Source organism: Microtus pennsylvanicus, chromosome X, assembly GCF_037038515.1.
Source record: "Microtus pennsylvanicus isolate mMicPen1 chromosome X, mMicPen1.hap1, whole genome shotgun sequence".
Classification (NCBI taxonomy): domain Eukaryota; kingdom Metazoa; phylum Chordata; class Mammalia; order Rodentia; family Cricetidae; genus Microtus; species Microtus pennsylvanicus.
The window spans coordinates 123586689-123605419 of NC_134601.1; the positions used below are offsets into that span (position 1 = coordinate 123586689).

The 18731-nt window shown below is 37.6% G+C and overlaps 1 protein-coding gene across 7 annotated transcripts in view; it reads right to left on the reverse strand.

Moving 5' to 3' along the window:
- The window catches only part of Frmpd4 (FERM and PDZ domain containing 4), a 644634-nt gene that overhangs the window by 402139 nt on the left and 223764 nt on the right, over positions 1 to 18731 (reverse strand). For 2 of the 7 annotated variants that reach the window (XM_075956801.1, XM_075956805.1), the window contains exon 2: positions 10954 to 11050. The exons of the other annotated variants lie outside the window; for them this stretch is intronic. In XM_075956801.1, the coding sequence (XP_075812916.1) occupies positions 10954 to 10970 (17 nt within the window). In that variant the 5' untranslated portion in view covers positions 10971 to 11050. The remainder of the gene's footprint in view (positions 1 to 10953; positions 11051 to 18731) is intronic. 7 annotated transcript variants of the gene reach the window in all.

Consider the following 18731-nt stretch of genomic DNA (forward strand, 5'->3'; position numbering starts at 1 on the left):
CTGGTAGGCCATGACCTTGTGGTGATACACAGATTAATAGAAATGGGTTAAGATGTAAGAGCCAATAAGAAGTTAGAACTAATGGGCTAAGCAGTGATTTAATTAATGCAGTTTCTGTGTGGTTATTTTGGGGCTAAACTAGCTAGGCAGCTGGGACAAACAAATGCCCCTCCCCCAACATACTTTGGCCTAGAATCTTTTCTCTTAATCGTTAATGGGTCCATTTCCAGGTCCTAACTAGCCATCCTATCTACACACTTGGTATCCTTGCATGAAGACTCAAGCATATGAGCTGTGATTCTTGTGTTTCTCAGACTGGCCAGCTGATTCTAGATTTTGAATATTCCTCAATAACTCCTCATTCTAGTTATAACTGTGTGTAATAAAAATAGAAACAACAGAACAAGCTGAACACCAAAGCTCCATTACTTCGGTTTTTGTTAAGCTGGACAACAAAACCACAAAATAATATGTGTGTATCCAGAAAACAGTAAACATTCTAATGTGGACAGGGGAATCATAAGTTTAAACTCTGCACAAAGAACTACCAGCAACTAAGGAATGCCGAGATCTTGAGAAATGGTCTTCCTTAGGGAACCCTAGAGCACACCAATTGGTTATCTAATGCCAAATGGTCGGCCCTAAAAACATACATATACAAATACTATCACATAGACTGAGCAGGTTATATTTAGGGAATACATAAGTCTATATACATGTATGTATGTGCATGGAATAACTATTAATAGAAACGAGGCGATTGATTTGAAAGAGCAAGGAGGGGAATGTGGGAGAGTTAGGAAGCAGGAAGGGAAGAAATTATAATCTCAAAAAATAAAAGAAGTTTTTTAAAACAACTAAGGTTTCTATCATGCAACAAGGGAGATTTTTGGTTGTCATTTATTCAACGTTCATATTATCTACATATAAGCATAAAATATTAGTGGTTAACAAAGTTTGTCAAATGTTCTTTATGGAGAATCATTAGATTTTTTTCTGCATTGGTACTCTATAATTTGCTTACCCAACTCTCCCTTTCTTAGAAATGCAACCGAAAACCACAGTAGGAGTTTACTGAGAAAGACTTCAGAAGGCCATATGAGAGAAAGGAAGAGGGAGAGAGGGGGCAGTCATAAACATGGAAAAATGCCTTGGAGGCTCATACATTGCAGAGGAGTTTATACTTCATGCAAATCTGGAAGTCAAAACTAAAATTTAACTCATTTGAAACACCTTTTGGTCCAACAGAAACACTCCTAGATATACATGCAACATAAATACAGAGATATTCAACAAAGGGCATGTAGCAAAATGTTCATATCAATACTATTTCTCATAGTTCATAGTGAAAGCAACTTTCATCCTCACCAACAAATGGATGGCTAAGTGAGTGGTGATATTTTCATTTAGTAAATTTCTACAGCAGTGGAAATGAACTGCAACTATATGCCAATAAATGAATGACATGAAACAAAAGTTTTCAAAAGGCTTTATTAATCCATGGAATTCAGGATAGGTGTTATGCCTGGCTGACTGGTGGTTCCATGGAGGCTCAGATGGTCTACTTAGGTTAATTTTCCTGTTCTGACTATAGCCACAGCATTCAGATGCTTACTTTGTGAAATTATTAAACTTCTCTAGATGTGACATGTGCATTTGTCTTCATATGATTTTCAAATGTTCTGTCCTTGTTGAAATGATGGACGCTGTCAATATGGTAGTATCACAATTTGACCATCGATACAAGGCTATGCAATTCCCAAGTCTGGAAACCACTTATTTTTAGGCTGAGGAGAAAGTCACACATAAAGAACCAATGACATCTTCCTGTTTCTGAGTTGGGGGGCATATAATCACAAACTGATAGAATAAGTCACAAGGAAGAGTAGTTTCAGAAATAGCTACAAGATCAAAATATTTCAGATGACTCTCCACTATAAAATCTAGAAAGAAATATAATATCAAATTTAAGATAAACACATTTTTTTCCAATGGGCTTTCTCATTTCCTGCCATTTTCTACTTTGGCACACCCTGCTGTGTCATGATGTCCCCTCTTGCAAGGGCTTAATCAATAGACTTGAGAACACTCATTTTTGAAGAATTTTCCATGAACCTTTTTCTACAGAAATTTTCCTTGCTCATTTCTAGTTTTCACTTCCTGTCTCTTGACCTGTTTTTAACTTATTACAAAGTTAATTTGAAATGTCTAAACTGTTGCAACATGTAGTCCATATCAGGGTAGTTTTAATCAGAAACATTTTGAAAATTTAATTAAATATCAGAATGTTTATCTATAGCTCCCAAACAACTTTCATTTCCAATAAAGATGAGGGCACAATGACCAAGGCTGATATTAAGACCTCTATGAGCAATTTTAAAAGATAACTCTAGTGGTTCATTTACTAAGACCTGGCAAAGACAATGGGTCAGATGAGTCATTTTAAAAGAATGCAAATAAATAAAAAGAAAAATTTAAAAAGAAAAAAGTACACTAAAGCCCTACAGAACAAAAGCATTAGTGAAGAGAAGACGTAAGGAAATATATTTTGTCCTACCTCCTCTTTCATAGTGGGGTCCTGTGGTCACAATCACATGGTCTGGATTGTTTTAGTTCATGGTAGTTTGGTGTGTTTTTGTTAGTGTGTGTGTGTATTTGGTGCACATACTCTGCTCAGTCACTCATGGGAAGGACTTGTGCAAGCAAGGTTTGGTTCTCAGTGTTTTCTCTTTCAAGGAGAACAGAAGCATCTATTTTCTGGTAATTCTCAGCACTTGGGAGCTAAAGGCAGGAGGATGGAACCACCACAGAAATACATAAATAAATACCATTGCTCTTCAAGGACACTTACTGAGCTTGTACTTATGGAGAGCTCTTGCTCCAAGTCCCCTCAGGTTAGGCCACCTTTTACTGACTGTAGCCATTCCCGTCATCATGAGTCATTTGGAGTTGAATACAGTTTCATACCTTGCTTCCTCGGTTGCACTAAATTTCTGAGGTTATTTCACCCTTTGCTTTGTACTGTCTGCTATTTTTCATTGCCCTATGAGAGGTAATGGGAGGGGTGGTCTCAGCATTTTAACTCCACCCAGTAGCTCCTTTCTGCTTCTCTGTCACTATTGTTTTTATTGTTGCTGTTGCTGTTGCTGCCGCTGCCTGTGAATACCAACAGCTCCTCATTGAAGATGTGCCCTTTTACTGTTGTTCTTTCTGAAGGACTTTCCGTTAGCATTTGACTAGTAGAAAAGGGGATCTTACTCCATGAAGTGGCAAGAAATCACACTCCTTCCCCTTATTCTACTTTGGCACATGATTGGACTCCCAGAGATTTCCAATTTCTTAAATATCTCCTAGCACAAGTAAGATAATTGTCTACAGAAACCATTTCCCTTCTCTGTTTCCTTCTTATCCTACAAAGAAGATGCATAAGTGCTGTTTCTTCTCTATTTTCCTTACCACCAGGCCAAAGTAAAGTCACACGTTGACTTCAAAGGATGGAGAGTCTGAAGCCTCTAAATAGGGCATCAGCTGATGGCATTGAACAGTTAGTTCCATGTGAAATTTAAAAACTTCCTTTCCAACTGTGCTTCACTGTGAGCATAACCTGTTCTCTATACAATGCAGAGAGTTATTTATACATGTTTTTAGATGGCGCTAAATTACTTCTAGAGCTGGGGAGATGCTCAGTGAAGAAAAACACTTGCTGCACAAGCATGAGAACCTAATTTCAGACCTCTGTATTTCCACACTCACAGAAAAAAACTGGACCGGCCATATGTACACCATTAACTTCAGTGCTGGGGAGAGCAGTCAGAGACAGGAAGACCAAAAATTAAAACAAGGCATGTTTTACTACAATATAACAAAAGAACTCTTTCCATTTTGATGAGACGTTTAATTACTCACAACTTAATACAATGGTAATACCAATAAGTCATAAAATAAAATTCCCTATTTTGAAACTAATATTTATTTGATGCTGTATTCAAGCATTTATTCTCTTAATTTTGTTTGGAATTCTAATGCATAGTACACCATTGAAATGAAGAGCCACTGTGAAATATTTAGGAAGCATAAGAATTTATTTTCACTATTACCTGGAAGTTATTAAATGTTTCTTCTAAAAATACTCATTTATAATTTCACATGGGTAACAAATGGGATTAAAATGTTTTTATCTATTTCATATGATGTATTTTAAAATTTGGTAAATAGTATCAGAATTGTTTTGCCAAATGGCCATGAATTAAACACATAAAATATTAAAGACCTATTTTCAGGAATGCAGACTCTGTAGCGTTTTGGATAAAGTGCTTGTCTAGTAAGGGCATATTTTCAAGAGATAAGGAATATAGTTTTAAATGAATATCACATTTTCCTGTATTCTTGTGTCCTAAACCAGAAAGAACAGGTTTTCCTTAATAGAATTATAGAATTAAACCAAGTATGTAGGGACAATCTGAATCACCATATTATTCTAGCTATCCTCAATTAATTACCTGAAAAGAAAATGACATACTTTCATGGCAGTGAAAAGTATTACTTATGTTAATTACTTATCTCAGAATATTGGATAAAATATCCCACATGCTGTCATATCCTGTTTGGAAATGCCAATTCTACTATTATGAATTAATGACAAAGTCTCTAAGGTTTTCGTCAAGAGGAAAGGGTTTGTTCACAAAAATAATGGATGTGACTATTTTAATCACTAAAATTGTAATTATTTGAACGAAAATTCTCTAAACAAATGGGGGTAAATATCAAGAAACTGGTTCCCTTTCTCAACAAACAAAGAATCAAATTAAGATGAATGAAGAAGAAAAAAAGCATGTGCCGGTTTTGTCAGAATTAGGTGTCAGGCTACAGAACATCTAAGCCTGTAGAAGGGTGGAAGTATGAATTAATGAATACATCATATGTTGCTTTGAATGAGAATGACCCCTGATGGTTCATATGTTTGAATGCTTACTACCCAGTTCGTGGAACAGTTTGGAAATATCAGGTGTGTCACTGCAGGTGGGCTTTGAAATTTCAAAAATGCACACTATCCCCAGTCTCTCTGCTTGTGGACTAGTATGTAAGCTCTTAGCTGCTCTTCCAGCCCCATACCTGCCTGCTTGCTGCCATTTCCCCACCATAATAATCATGGACTAGCACTCTGAAACTGTAAGTCTCCAGTTAAATGCTCCCTTTTATAAGTTGCCTTGTTCATGGTGTCTCAGCACCGCAATAGAACAATAACAAAGAAACATGGGTAGTATTATTAATCAGTCACAAACAGTTATCTATAGTGACAATGAGTCTGAAAATTTTACTGAGATGTCAATCTAATCAAAGAAATAATAAATATACCCTTACAAGGCTTCAGCAGGAATGTATGCTCAGTGCACGATGAGTGTGAATTTAGGCCAGGGACTGTGTCTATGCATTGTCCTGTCTTCCTTCACTTATATTCTCAGAAGGTAACCTCAGTTAGTTTTGCTGCTTGTAAAACTTTGTTATACAAAAAAGAATACTTGCTACTTATTATCTGGTCAATTGCAATGCTATTTCACTCTTGATAACTTTCATTCGCCGTCACTATCCTCATTCTAATATCATAGCAAATATGTTTACTGGTTTCTTTTTCTACAATTGATTTCAAACTTTATAATAGTGTGAGTTGCTCATACACTTTCAAAGGTTCAGATAGTTAAATCTTTTAAGGGCAAAATATTCCAAAGGCAAATTATACTCAAAGCTTAAGAGAACTAGTAACGGTATTTCCTTTTCCTCAATAATTTCTTGTTCATAAAGCAGCTTATCAAGGTATTTCTATTGATGAGGTATATATTCAGTCTTTAGCTAATATTTTTGATAAATTTAGAGAGAACTTTACATGACAGCTCTTTGTCAAATTTCTAAGACTTAAACATACTATAGATTGCTATATTCTGAAAAGCTAGAAAGAGTGACAGTGTTTTACAAATGGGAATAGATTTAGTGTTCAATAAAGTATAGAATTATCATGGTAGAACTAAATTGGCTGAATAAGTAAGGATTTGCTGTCAATTTTCCAAGTCTCTGAGTATACTAGAAATCATATATCCATGTCAGAAATGTTTACTTAGTCCCTAGGTAGCTGGAAAAAGGCTAACAAAATACAGATACATGGAGGGTCCCATAGCTTTCCTAATTGTTTAAGATTCATCATCATTAACTTTGGTCAATAGCTCATGAGCACAGAGAAGACTACTGCAACCATAACCTGAGTCTAATTCACTGGGAAACTTACTGGGCTTTCCTGCAACTGGTGACAAAGGACTAGAGGGAAAAAAGAAGTGCTTTCTCTAGGGTAGAACAGAAAAGCAAGCATGAAGGCACTCATAAGTAGACTATTAGAATGTGTCCACCGCTCCTTCTCATGCACTATAGGGGACCACGTCCTTGCATACATGCAACCCACTCACTCACAAGTTAGTTCACCCATTCATCTCCTTTTGACACACTGGATATCCACGAGGATGATAGCTGACATCTTTCTTATTTATTTTTATCAGGCTTAACTAATCTCTTCACACAAAAACTCGAGACCATCTTTAAAGGAATTTCAATTACTATTCCCTCATCTTGTGTAAGCTGAGGAAGGAGTGGTCAGAGAAGAACGTCTCATGTAGATAGAATTCCTTTACCTCCTCACTACACTTCACCTAAATAGACACAGTGTTTGGAATCTACTAAAGACTGATATATATACCCACCCACTGTGACAGTGGGGCTGATCTATTGGGAGCTCACCAAGGCCAGCTGGACTATGACTGAATAAGCATGGGATAAAACTGTATTCTCTGAACATGGCGGATAATGAAGGCTGATGAGAAGCCAAGGACAATGGCACTAGGTTTCCATCCTACTGCATGAACTGGCTTTGTGGGAGCCTAGCCTGTTTGGATGCTCACCTTCCTGGACCTGGATGGAGAGGGGAGGACCTTGGACTTCCCACAGGGCAGGGAATCCCAACTGCTTTTCAGACTAGAGGGAAGGGGAATGGAGTGGGAGGAGCAGGAGAGAAGTGAGTGGAGAGGGAGAGGAGTGGAGGAAGGGGAGGGAAATGGGAAGCGGGGAGGAGGTGGAAATATTTTTCAACAAAAAAAGACTGATATATATATATATATATACATACATACACACACACACATATATACATACATATACGATTGCATTTGTTATAAATAAATATATTCATTTAAAATAAAGTGGCTTCATAGGAAGTCAGTGCCCCAGTCAACAAAGGTCAGTAAATTCACATAAAGTCAGAAAAAGATAAATGCATGCTCTTTGGCCAAGAAACTGCTGCACATAATTTATTGAAAGAAGTTCAGTTCTATTTTAATAATTAGCATGAGAGAATCAATAACTCTGTGAAAAGGACAAAGCATAAAGTATCCTCCTCCTCTACGTCCTAATGAGGCTGGATAATAATGAACAGTGTTTGGTTTTGACAAGGCTCACAAGTTGGAATGTGAAGAGAAGGCAAAGAAGATGAGAATGGAATATCAAATGATAAACTAATATGGTCCAGGGTTTGCAGCCAAACAAGAAAAAGGACAGGGTAGAAGAATGGGAAAGAGGGGAAGGGACAGAAAAGAAGGGAAGTAGAAGAGAAGAGGAGAGGAGAAAGCAAAGGGAACCTTCAGCATTTACTGCAATGAATGGGAACTGATGATAAGGTGTCCAACAAGAATTTGTGAAAATGTTGACAACACAATGTGACACCCGCCACACACATGAATACACATCACACATACCCACATGTTTTCAAGGCCTTCAACAAGGACCTACACTGTTTTTGCAAGGCTTCTTGGGATTGCATCTGTGATTCCTTTGACGGCATCACCTGCTTAGGCAAACCTTTCAGCAAAAGAAAACAGCCTGGACAGACAGGATGATGTGGACTAAGAGATTTTACAGGATAGATAGATAGATAGATAGATAGATAGATAGATAGATAGATAGATAGATAGATAGATAGATAGATAGATAAGGTACAATGTAAAAAATACAAATGTAGAGCTCAATAAAAATCAATAAAAAATACAAACCATTTCTGAGCACATTTTTGGCAATTACATAGTATCCGTGATGTACTATGCTTTAGAATTCCAAGTAAAATTAAGCAACTAAATGCATGAATAAAACATCAAATAAAAGCACTGTAATTTCTCTAGAAACATATAATGTTCCTGACAAATGGAAATGACTAAGGGACATGGGGAATACAGGGAAACATGCTTTCGGGCTTTGCATATGAACTTAAGAATAAAGCTACTGTTGAGATCTTGACACTAAAGTCATTTCATCCAAAGAAACAACAAATGTAGAAAACCAATAAATAGGCATCATTAGGGCTCACCACTGTGTGGCCTCTGATGAACCAAAACCATGTGCAGGTAGAAGACGCTGATGTAGTTTTGTTGTTGCTGTTGTTGTTCTCCTATAGAAGTTAAGTGACAACTTCACAGATCACAAATGTTTTAAGTATGAAACAATGAACCTAAAAAGCTGCAATAAGTTTCTGGCAGTCTCATTATCAATCCTGAATACTTCTCTGGAGCAGACAGATGGTTTTGTTGTTGTTTCTTTGATCAGCCTTCTTCTCTCTTTTCCCCTCTCGACATCCTTCCAACCCCTTCTCCCAGTTAGCAACAGATCACCCTCACATCACTGGATGTTTATAACCTTGGACTCTTTCCTGAGCTCCAGACTCAGATTTCCCACAGGCATGCTGGGTCCAGCCAGATGGAAGCCTGCTGACAACTCCCAGTAAACAGAGCCCCAAATGAATCCTTTCGGCAGAAGCTGAAAGCTCTTGTGAATGAAGAAATAAGAACACATGGGTTAATCCTCTAGTCTAAGGTCACTGCAAATCATTAATAAACAAAGTCAGAATTTGAACCCCGAGCTCCCTCTTCCAAATCTTATAATTTCTTTCTGTCCTCCTGCCTCAGATAGTTTCCAAAAATTTCCTCAGCTTTGTACAGCTTTGCCAGTCTAATTTCCGGTGTGTAGCAGATAAAGTTGCCACCTATAACCAGAACTCTTTTAAAAACCTCATGGCGTAGGTTAGCCTTAAACTAGCTATGTAGCTCAGGATGGCCTTAAAGTTCATGTCTTTCTATCTCCACCATTCCACTGCTAGGATTATAGATACATACCATAATGCCTGGTTTATGTGGGGCTGGGTATGAAACCCCAGGGCTTTCACGCATGTTGAAAAGCACCATAGCAATTGAGATATATGCCCAAACCTTTAATTTTCTATTCTTCATAATGCATCAGAGCTGGAGTCAACTACCATCCATTCATGACCCCATCAAGGGCACTGTTATGGGTTATAATGTCTGAACTTGAATTTTCTGCTCTTTCCAGTGAGGATGTAACTCATTTTAACCCACCTATCCCTAAATTCCTGGTGCACATACGGACTCACGGAGACTGTGGCAGCCTGAAAAGGGCCTGCCTAGGTCCGCACCACATGGGGTTTTAGGGCAGAAACAAAAAGTGGACACATGCCTGACTCTCTAATCCAGAAGCTATCCCCAATTGATAACCACTTACAAATCAAACAATTAGTTTTCTCCCAGGGAGTCTCACTGGAGAAACAAACCACTCTTTAAGGGTGGCTATACACCCAGCAGTTGATGGCCAAAAGAAATTGGACTAAATGACATCTTTGGGAGCTCTTTGTCTCATAATGTTAAGTCAGGGCACTTTTTTTTAACCTTACAGGTCTTTTGTGTATATATTATGGATTCTAGTTTTGTTTGTATGGGATTTCTTTGTGTGTGAGATGTCCAGGCATCTATATGTATTTCTTGTGCTTTTTCTTTGGCTCTTTTTTTTTGTTTAGATGCTTTATCCTATTCCAATTTGTTTGTTTTTGTTTTATTTTATTGTATTATTGTTTTTAGTTGTCTGTTTTCTAAAGAGAGATAGAAAGGGTGTAGATCTAAATGGAGGGAAATTTGGAGGAACTGGGAGGGGTAATGGAAGGGGAAACTGTAATCAGAAGAGATTTATGAAGAAAGTGATTTTCAACAAAAAATTAAATAAAATAAATACTCCTGTGGGGGAGAGAGAGAGAACAAAAGAGAGGGAGAGAGAAGAGGGAAAGAAAAAGAGAGACTATGTGACATACTATAACTAAGCTCAAGTCAATAATATTAAAAAGAAAGAAATGTGGAACATAGTTCATGAATGTTTGCTTTAGGTTGAAAAACTTCATTTTTTTTTACTATAGTGGAAGTTTATTATGAAAGATACAGATTTGCCAAATTCCAGAGGCAATATCTTGGGAGGGGAAACTGTAATCAGAAGAGACTGTGTTAAAAAAAAACTATTTTTCAGTAAAAGAAAGAATACAATAAGTATTCTTGTGGGGAGGGAGAGAGGGAGTGGGAAGAGAGAAAAATTATGTGTTGTGATGTACCTATCCCCAATAGATATTCTTAAGAAGTAAGTGGCCTGGAACATAGTTCATGATTGTTTGCTTTAGACTGAAAAACTTCATGTTTTGTTATACTGGAAAGTAATTATAAAATATATATATTTGCCAAAATCCAGAGGCAACATCACTTCTTTGGTAACTGTTTTCCTTTTATGTATTTAGTCTTTTTTCCCTCTTTATATGACAAGGACAGGAAGCAATTCTGCGTGGCCTTCCAGACCTAATTCAGAAGGTTTGCGACATCCTTATTTTTAATTTCAAAACCCAGCAAAATATCAAGAAGGGGCATTAATGAAAAGCTCTTTGAATCAAGGCCTGTCCACTCCATTGTTGTGAGACAACAAACGACCCAGGATGGTATGTAGAAGAGTCATAAAGCCAGCCAGCAAAAGCAAATGGAATAAAGTATTAAAAGGTTAAGGGTAAGAGTCAGAGAGATTTCAAATCTTGGAGCTGTCACTTACCAGCTGTGTGACCTCATGCCACTGAACTGCTCTGTGCCTCAGTTTCCTGAACTGTAAGTAGGGACACTAATGCCTGTCTCATAAAACAGCAGAGTGCCTGAAAGATAACAAATTCTTAGTAAATGGTGTATGTTGAGAACAATAACAGCAACAATAAAAAAAACTTGGGAAAACACATTTGACCTTTTCTTTAGTATTATTTATCGAATTATGATCTACTTGGGTTTGAATAGAATCTGAAATTTTGCCATAGAGAAAAAAATGCAAGCACTTTAGAACCACATTTCTTTATGCTTCCCTTCCCTGCATCCCTTCCTTCTGATCAATGTTTTAGTTCATTTCCTAAAATGATATATTTCTAAGATATTGCTTCATGACTTAACAATGAAGCAAAATGCTTGGAAAGGTAATTCTTCGTGAAGAACAGACCTGGCCACAGAACAGAAGGATGATAGAACTTGAAATAGCAGAACCTCAAGTATAGTTGTTTCCCAGATCAATACAAAAAAACTAACTTGAAAATAAAAGCTCCCATTACCCGTCTAAGCTAAGAGCCAGAGCCCCGAAGCTCTCCACACACACTAGCAGCTATGTCTGACCTTCCACTATTAGAATGCATTGTTATCTGTCAAGTGCATATTGAGAACTGAGTAATTAGGTCACAAAGAAAAAAATCTAACATTGTTTTGTGTTTGGGGCAATGACTCAGTAGGTAAAATGTTGACTGCTGAAGGATGAATATCTGAGTTTAGAATCTGCTTAGAGCTGGACATAGTAGCATACATCTGTAATCCCAGAGACCCTGTGAGAAAATGAGAGGCAGAGACAGAAGAAACACTAGAAGGTTGAAAGCCAGGTTAGACTGGTTTACACAGTGGGACCCCGTAATGGCTCCCTCTATCAAGAAATTTCTGTCCCTGTTCTCCCTCTCTGTCCTTCCCCCAACTCAACCTTCCCAATTCCTCGTGTTCTCTTCCCCTTTACCCTTCTCCCCTCTTCACTCCCCTTCCACCCTCCACCCCGTACTCCCAATTTACTCAGGAGATCTTGTCTATTTCACCTCTCAGAGGTATCCACGTATGTATGTCTCTCTTAGGGTCCTCCTTGTTTCCTGTCTTCTCTGGGGTTGTAGACTGTAGGATGGTTACCCTTTGCTTTATGCATGACAGTTTCTTTACATTATGTGATCTAAATAGTCCAAGACCTGTGTCCTAAACAAATTCCCATAAAACTTACACTTAAAATACGATGAAATATGCTCATAGAATTTATGCATTCTTCTTAAATATAGCTGTATTTTTCCTGGGAAGACACCCTCCGGGTTCTTGATTGACAACTCCATATTGCCTGATATTTCTGCATAATGGCAGTGATGATAATTTTAATTTTGGTGCTTTTTTTGCACTTGGAAACATATTTAGCTAATAGATGAATTATTAACAGAAAATCATTTTAATGAATACTTGCTTACAAAAGGATCATCTTTAATTTTAGAATTAATCATGAGGTATGAATTGCATACTGCATAGATTTAATGATAATATTCATTCATTTGTGTTTTAATTGCTCTGATTGCTTCCGTATTGGTTAAAGCATCTGCAGATTTTAAGTGCTTCAGTATATTCTACACATGCTGACCTCTTACAACCATGACGTCTCTCTGGTACCCACTTGTCTTCTCTTCTGATGGTCAAAATTGGGGAGATATAAAATCAGCTATGACATAAACCTCTGGATATGTCTTTGAGGGATTTTATACTTTTCGTTAGTAGAAGTAGGAGCACCTTCCTAACTCAGAGTGACACCATTCCATGGGCTGGGGAACTAGACTATATTAAAAGGAAAAGAGCAGTCAGCATTCATTTCTCTCTGCTTCTTGACTGTGACCAGTTGCCTTATTCCCCTATAGCCAGAGTTTCTCACTATCATAGATTGCATTTCTTATTTCTATATGCCTAAGTATATCCTTCATCCTTTAAATTCCTTCTGTCTTGGGAGGGTCACAGCAATGAGTAAGCTAATGAACGAACACACACACACACACACACACCATCTTATAGTATTCAGTTCCATGCTAACCCTGCTATCATGCATGCTTCCCATTACTCCAAAGTCCCAGCCCGTTCTGCTCTTCTGCCATATTATTCACCTTCTCAGTTCAATCCACTCCTATGCCCAACCAAAAATTCAGAACTCAGAACAGTCCTAGCTATAATGCTCACCCTGTGAACCTCCCTTTTTGTCCCTGAAGAAAAAAAAAAACACTTGGCTTTGAAGTTGGACATTTTTTCTCTACCAGCTGTGTGACCTTTCAGGCTCAGCATGGGATTAGTTTGTTCATCTAAATCCAAAACGTTGTTAGTTCTCCAAAGTCCATCAGAGTTGGTATAGGGAAAGAGCCTTTGGCCTTTTCTTCTAAAATCAGTCTGCCAGCACCAAATACTGCAGTTCTCTTCACAGCATCTGCTTGCTGACTGACGGGGCTGCATTTAAGAATCAGCCATGTGTAAGGTACCTCTCTGGGCACCAGTTTCAGGAAAGATGTATTCCCTTAGCCCAAGTTGTCAAATACTTCCTCTTCCTAGAAGAAAGGCCAGGAACAACAAAGACAGGATTCAGAACTCTGAATCCCAAAACTCTTTATTCCTTGAGGAGGCCCCAAAGAGATATAATTCTCCAAGCACTGAATGGACAAGGCTACTGCTGTTGTTGATATTCATGCAACCACTAAAAGAGACACCAATTGCTAGAGACAAAGAATTTCTAGGACTGTTAACCATTGGGTTGCCTCTCCAATACTTGTACCTATGTTCCTGAAAAGGGGTATCACTATGGTTTCCTGCCAAAACGATTTAGATTTGGAGATAACCACCATTCCCAAAATTTCCATGCCTAAATTTGTTTCCTCTTGCCAGGTACACTTCACAAAGATTTCTCAATCCTAATTGAATTTCGCCCCAAGTGAGCTTTGTCTGATTAGTTTCTTAAGCTTTGTGAAGAAGGATGACAAATTCTCATCTTTCTTCTAGGATGCTTTTCTGACAAGTTTACTCTACCTAAACAATACAGAGTTAACTTGGATTTGGTAGAAGGAATACAGTGCAACAAGGTTAAGGAATAGCCTAGATTTAATTCTTACAAATAGTTATACATATCCTTGAATCATTTTTTGATAATATGGATAGATAAGAAATCATTTTGTTAGCATGGTTATGTGTAAAATGACCTTTTCCTATTTGGCATAGTAGTACATACTTTTAATCTCAGCACTCAGGAGGCAGAGGCAAGTAGTATCTATGCAAGTTTGGTCTACATAGTAAGTTCAAGTTCAGTCTGAACTACACAATAAGATCATGTGTTTAAGAAAGAAAATAAAGGTTATGGAGCTTGGGAAATTGTTCAGCAGTTAAGACCACTATTCATTTTTCCAGAGGACCTGGGTTCAGTTCTCAGTACGCACGTCCCAACTCACAATCACCTGTATCTTCAGTTTCAGGAGATTTGATGCCCTTTTCTGGCCTTCCATGTACCCGGCACAAAATCATGCACAGGAGGTGCATGTAGACAAAACACCCCTACATATTAAACAAATAAGTAAACAAGGAATAACAAAAGCACTATCTTTTCTCAGAATAAATACTACTGCTTTTTATCCATAGGTTGAATTCAGTTACTTTTCATTTTGACCACACTTCTGGAATTAAAAACTCCAAACAGAAACATATGCTAGTAGTTCTCTCCGTATAAAGCATTTGAAACGTAGAATGCTCAAAGCACCTCAGGTAATGAATCATAAATGCTTGCAAAATTTCAAGTACATATTGTCTGTTGTAGTAAAAAGCTGTTTGTTCATCCTGGCCACCCAGAACCAAAATAATAAACCAAGATCCATACCAATGCAAATCTCTATAGCATATCCCCCTTTAAATATAAAGAAACATTTATAAACAATATTTGGGAATATGGGCATAGTTCTTCTCCAAACTGCTTCCTGCTGTTTATTGGGCAAAGTAATTTTGGGGGTGTTCATGGCAACCTTTCCGGGGGCTCATGGTCCATAAAACCACATTAGTCTGGTAGCAATCCACAGGTCCTTATCTTCTGTGGAAACCAAAGAAGAACCTCTTTTCCAAAGCAACATATCCTTATATCCATATTTTGAAATCAAGATACCTTTAGCACTTCTGAAAAACTTAAGATGCACCATTGCTAGGGGAAATATGGTAGTATCTGCTTGCCCCACCTACCCAGCATGGAGGAGCAGCTTTCTGGCTTTGAGAAACATGCACAGTGCCCCATCTCTAGGTACACAGCCAGTCCATGTTGTCACCCAGCAAGCCATAGCACATTGCTCATAAAACTCATTCAAATGCTCAGTCTCCTGAAAGGGCCAGAGGTCATGCTGGCAGCATGGCCCAAAAAGCTGGCATTTCAAAATGGCATGCCTTTTTTTCCTGCTATCAGTAAATCAGGAAGACTTCTCTTACAGGAGCTGCGGTAAGCAGCCAGCAAGCAAAGCCCATTCGAAAAAAAAAATGCAGCTAAACTTTGTTTTTTAGTGTCTAGAATTTCTTACCAAACTCTCTCAGGTTTTAAGTAGATTTTAGTCAGCCATGCTGGATGGCAATTGTAGTAAGGATCTGCTCATTCATCCTGGCCACCCAGAACTGAAATAATAAACCAAGATCTATACCAATGCAAATCTCTATAGTAGTCTGTCCATAATAATTGTTGAAAATTAGTCAATTTCTGGAGTTTGTACATATGACTCATAAAAATGTCACTTTTTCTGTGATTCATAGGCTTTATTTCAATGTTAAAGCAAACAGATGTTTATCTTTGAATGAAGTAGAAAATATAATGCTTTTAAAACTTCTGGTACATTCATTATGGTTAAAATGGCACACATCTGCAGTTAGAAAAAATATACTATGGTTCCTTAGTCCTATGGGAAATCACAAATTAGGAGTTGACAAGTAGCAGGTACTTAAAATGTCTGGCAGTATTGCCATTCCATATAAAATAGGGAACTTAGTCAGGATTGTATTTACTTTGTCCATATGTTGCTTTTAGACTGCAAGGGCACCTTGCTTTGTGAGGCAGTGCTTTAAGAGTAAACTCTTCAAGAAAATCTAAACAGAAAAAAGGTTCAATTAATGGCTTTTATTTTTATCTATAAATGGTAAATTATGTTGCTAAGCAATTTAAAAATTCTATTTTTAAGAACTGCCAAGAAAAAAATGCTTTCAGCATTCTCAATTAACATGAGCCCAAGATCTGAAATCCTAACTAATTCCAGCTCAAATTTTGTAAAAAGAGAGGAACTACAATCTATGTATTTCCTAAAAGGCAATGAAGTTGGATAGAAATGTGAGAGTACCTTAGTCATGTTTTTAGGAAGCATTTGCATTCCATCTATCCGCTGTAAACCCAGTGTGCAGACTGGATGAATATACTTACTTCCTTAGATTTAATGAATTGTAGTTCCCAAGACCTGGCTGTTTGAAATCCAGGTATATTATACTGTAGAATAAAACACAAAACTCCCAGATTAAATGCTCTTTTAGTTACCAATTTTTCAATTCTTTTAAGTTTTTTAGATCTTTTAAAAAATATTTTATAATTTTATTTTACACATAATGGTGCTTTGCTTACATGTACGTATGTGCCCCTGTGCCTGTCTAGTTCTCAGGGGGTCAAAAGAGCACACTGACTCTTTTGGAACTTGAATTATAGGTGGTGGTGAGCTTCCTTGTGTGTGCTGGAAACCCACTCTGGGTCCCCTGCAAGAACAACCTGTGCTCTTGTCGACTGACATGTTACTCCACGTCTTTTACTTTTAATGCTGAAACACTACATTTATTAAATGGTATTCAATATTGAGTTTGCTGATAAAAAGTTCTTTCTTTTCCTTTTGATAAGGCAGACCTCACTATGTAGCTGAGTTGAACTTGAAATCACAATCCACCTGCCTCAGCTTTTTGAAGGCTGAGTCAGGTGTGTAACATCATGCCTCCCAACCACTAAAGATACTAAAAATATATGAATGCTTCTTGAAAAGAATAAAATATATGGATGTCATTGTTGCTTTGAATGAAAGTAACCTTATGCATTCATAACTTTTATTAGTATTGTGACAAAATAAATACCTGGCAAAATATAACTTGAGGTACAATGTCTTTTGGCTCACATTTGAGAATACAGTCCATCAATCATGGTGAGGAAGGCCTAGCAAAATTCAGGCCTTCCTCATATCTTAGAGGCCCAGGAAGCAAAGAGAGAACTTGGAATAGAAGTAAGGCTACACTAAAACTGTGAAGAACAAGCACACATTGGCCTCTTTCTTCTACCTAGGCCTCACCTAAAGGCAAAAGGTTGAATCCAATAGACCTTCACCCAATGATGATTCAATGTTGAAATCCATAATCTGTGAGAGATGCTTCATATTCAGAATATCACACCTTGCATGCAAGGGCAATTCAGACAGAAATATATCCCTATTTTGAAAGCCTTACTAGTTTTGCACTGAGAATGATAGATACCCTCTTTAGTATCTAGACAAGCTTTTCATTGGACTGCAGGTATTATGTTCTTAAGTGCAACTCTGATGGTATTCTTTAGGGGCTAGTTTAATAACTTACAGTCTTGTATTATCTCAAGAACAATGTAAACAAACTGTCTTGTGTTTGTTTGGAAAACATCTGAAGCAGGCATGTTAGGGTATGCCTGTAGGAATTCTAGTCCAGTCAAATCAAAACAACAGCAAAAGAAGTGAAATCCTAAAATATTTGCCCTTTAGCACCTATAAACATTGTCAACTTAGAAATCAGTAAATTAATGCTTGAGGATTTCAACCAATTGTCCGATCTTACAAATAAAGTTTTATTGGACTACATATATGCTCATTGACATACATATTGCCTATGTTTTCCTATGGATGCATTGGTATCAGAATGAAAGACAGGCTACAGTAGTTGTACAGTAGTTGTAATACAGATTGTAAGCCTCTGGAAGCCAAAACTAATTACCTACGGTCTATCTTTTTACAGTCCCTCCTTTGAATCACAGTTCTTCTCTTAGTCATTGAGTTACCGCACAGGGAGTATGCATACTTCCACTCAGGATCCAACATCTATGGGTACATTGCTGAAAGAAGTGAAAACACCAGTACAAGGAGCCGATACTTCCTGCAAAAGGTGGAGACTAAGGCACTCTGGTTACATGAGAGACACCAACATCATTTCTGAGTAAAAAGAGCCTTCTTATCCTCTCCTTCCTAAATCTTTATGTTGTCCATCTTAATCTGCTGGACCCAAGAAAAAAAGCCACTTATCACCAATGGCTCCTGGACCACAAAGGAGCTTGGCCACCAAGGTAACTCTACAAATAGTATTCTCTCAAAGCTATGCATGGTAATACATGAGTGAAATCCAAGCACTTTGGAGGTGAATGAGTGAGAACCAGGAGTTCAAAGCCAGACAGAGCTACATAGTAAACTTAAGGCCACCCTGGGCTATATAAGATCCCATTTCAAAAAAAAAGTCTCTGTGATTATCACTTTTCATGTCAAAATTTCTCATACTCTGCTCTCAAGAGTTTTATCTAAACTTACAGGTGACTTTAGCTCATGTGTTTTCTAAAGATTGCTTACTAAATTATCTGAACCATTCTGCACTGTTCTCTTGCACCAAGGAAATAAATAAGAGTAGATTTTCCTCCCCTTTGGACTACTGGATCCTAACTTGCAAAACGTAGTGATATACATGGGTACTCTCTGT